At 35.1% G+C, this 2,357-nt stretch overlaps 1 protein-coding gene across 1 annotated transcript in view; it reads right to left on the reverse strand.

Moving 5' to 3' along the window:
- Positions 1 to 2,357, reverse strand: part of LOC106867716 (splicing factor 3B subunit 3) — a 60,067-nt gene that overhangs the window by 39,270 nt on the left and 18,440 nt on the right. Inside the window, exon 7 of the mRNA XM_014912674.2 lies at positions 1,489 to 1,601. Coding sequence (XP_014768160.1) covers positions 1,489 to 1,601 — 113 coding nt within the window. The remainder of the gene's footprint in view (positions 1 to 1,488; positions 1,602 to 2,357) is intronic.

The raw sequence follows: 2,357 nt of genomic DNA on the forward strand, positions 1-2,357 counted from the left end.
CAGACTGGAGCCTGGTGTTGCCATCTGGTTTCACCAGTCCTCAGTCAAATCGTCCAACCCATGCTAGCATGGAAAGCGGACATTAAACGATGATGATGATGCAGTCCATGGAAGCAAGAGAAGTAATGCTTCCCTTAAAAATTATAGCAAACAAAATTGAAACTATATTACTTATTTTTCATAAGATCATTCCTCTAATGCTCTGTAAAATTAATATAAACTACATGACATCATAGGCTTTAGACTTTTGCTGTCGGAATTAGCATTTTTTCCAATAAAAATGCCACAAAGACAATTTTTTTTCCAGTAAGAGCTGATAACATGTAGTTTTAGATGCTAATAAATACTTATATGCTTAGATTAAGTTTCTGTCAATTTGCAATACCCATGATAGATATAATCTTACGTTGTTATGTAACACTTACATAGGAAAAGAGAAGCAAGTTGACATTCTGCTTCTATCAGAAAAATGCTGAAAAGATAACACATGCGTAGTTTTCTGCGTTTATTCAACTAATATTTTATACTTTTTCAAATTACAGAACACCCTTAATATAAAATGTGAATTTCTTTAGTTTAAAAATATAGCTGTATAATATGAACATGTCAATTTGATTCAGATATCCATGTGACAGGCAGGTTTCCACAAAGTTTCCATCTATCAAATTCACTCATAAGGCATTGGTCAGTCTGAGGCCATAGCAGAAGACACTTGCCCATTGCTGAAACAGTATTTATAGTCATGTTCAAAATATCAGAAAGTATCCAATAGAGATTCAAGGCATAGCTGTGTGGTAAGAAGCGTGCTTCCCAACCACATAGTCCCGAGTTCAGTACCACTGTGTGGCACCTTGGGTAACTGACTTCTACTATAGCCTCAGGCCAACCAAAGCCTTGTGAGTGGATTTGGTAGATGGAAGGTGAAAGAAGCCCGTCATGTGTGCACGCGTGTGTATATATATATATATATGTTTGTGTGTCTATGTTTGTCCCCCCCATTATCACTTGACAACTGGTGTTGGTATGTTTACATCCCCATAACTTAGCAGTTCAGCAAAGAGACGAATAGAAAAAGTACTAGGCTTAAATATAAGTCCTTGGATCGAATTGTTTGACAAAAACACTTCAATATTGTGCTCCAGTATGGCCACATCCAAATGACTGAAACAAGTAAAAGAATAAAAGAATAACAAAACAAAATTTAACCTTTTTGTGGCCATATTTCTGATGAAGTAAAATACACTACTTATGTGTTTCAATTTAGCTTTAAAATAATCCAGAACTTGTAAGGTTTAGTCAAATAACTGTTATTATTTAGCTAATGTTTGAAAGGACAAAAAATTACCCCCTTAAATTATTATAGAATGTTTTTAATTGATTATAAACATTTTAAAAATGAGATGTTTTCGATCATAGAATCAGGGAAGTTAGGTTGATTTCAACAAAATTTACACAAAAGTTCATGCTAGAAAAGAAAAATGTTCTTACTCGTCTCCGTGGAATTGGACATCTAATGTCAGGCTGATCTCCAAAGTTCTTATATGTGATATAGTTTTCAGAACAAATTAAGCAACCACTTGGACCATCACTGCCTCCAGGTACTGTTGTTGTTAATAATAATAATAATGATGATGATGATGATAATCATAATAATAATACTAATGATAAATAATAATAATAATAATAATCCTTTCTGCTGTAAGCACAAGGCCTGAATTTGATGGGTGAGGGCTGGTCAATTACATCGACCCCAGTGTTCGACTGGTACTTATTTTACTGACCTCAAAAGGATGAATGGCAAAGTTGACCTTGGCAGGGTTTGAACTCAGAGTATAAAGACAGACAAAATACCACTAAGCATTTTGCCCAGCATGCTAACGATTCTGCCAGCCCACCACCTTAATAATGATAATAATAAAATAATAGTTTCAAATTTTGGTACAATGCCAGTAATTTCAAGGGAAAGGTAAGCCAATAACATTGACCCCAGTGTCCAACTCATAATTAATTCATCAACCCAGAAAGGATGAAAGATGAATTTGAACTCAGAACATAAAGACAGACAAAATGTTAAGCATTTTGCCTGATGTGCTAACGATTCTGCCAGCTTGCCACCTTAATAAAAATAATAATAATAATCCTTTCTACTAAAGGCACAAGGCCTGAAATTTGGTGGGAGGGGACTAGTTGATTACATCAACCTCAGTGTTTCACTGGTACTTAATTTATTGACCCCGAAAGGATGAAAGGCAAAGTCGACCTCAGTAGAATTTGAACTCAAAATGTAGCAGCAGACGGAATACTGATAAGCATTTCACCCAGCATGCTAACGATTCTGCCAACTCACTGCTTTAGTA

The sequence above is a fragment of the Octopus bimaculoides genome, chromosome 1, assembly GCF_001194135.2.
Source record: "Octopus bimaculoides isolate UCB-OBI-ISO-001 chromosome 1, ASM119413v2, whole genome shotgun sequence".
In the NCBI taxonomy this organism is placed as follows: Eukaryota; Metazoa; Mollusca; class Cephalopoda; order Octopoda; family Octopodidae; genus Octopus; species Octopus bimaculoides.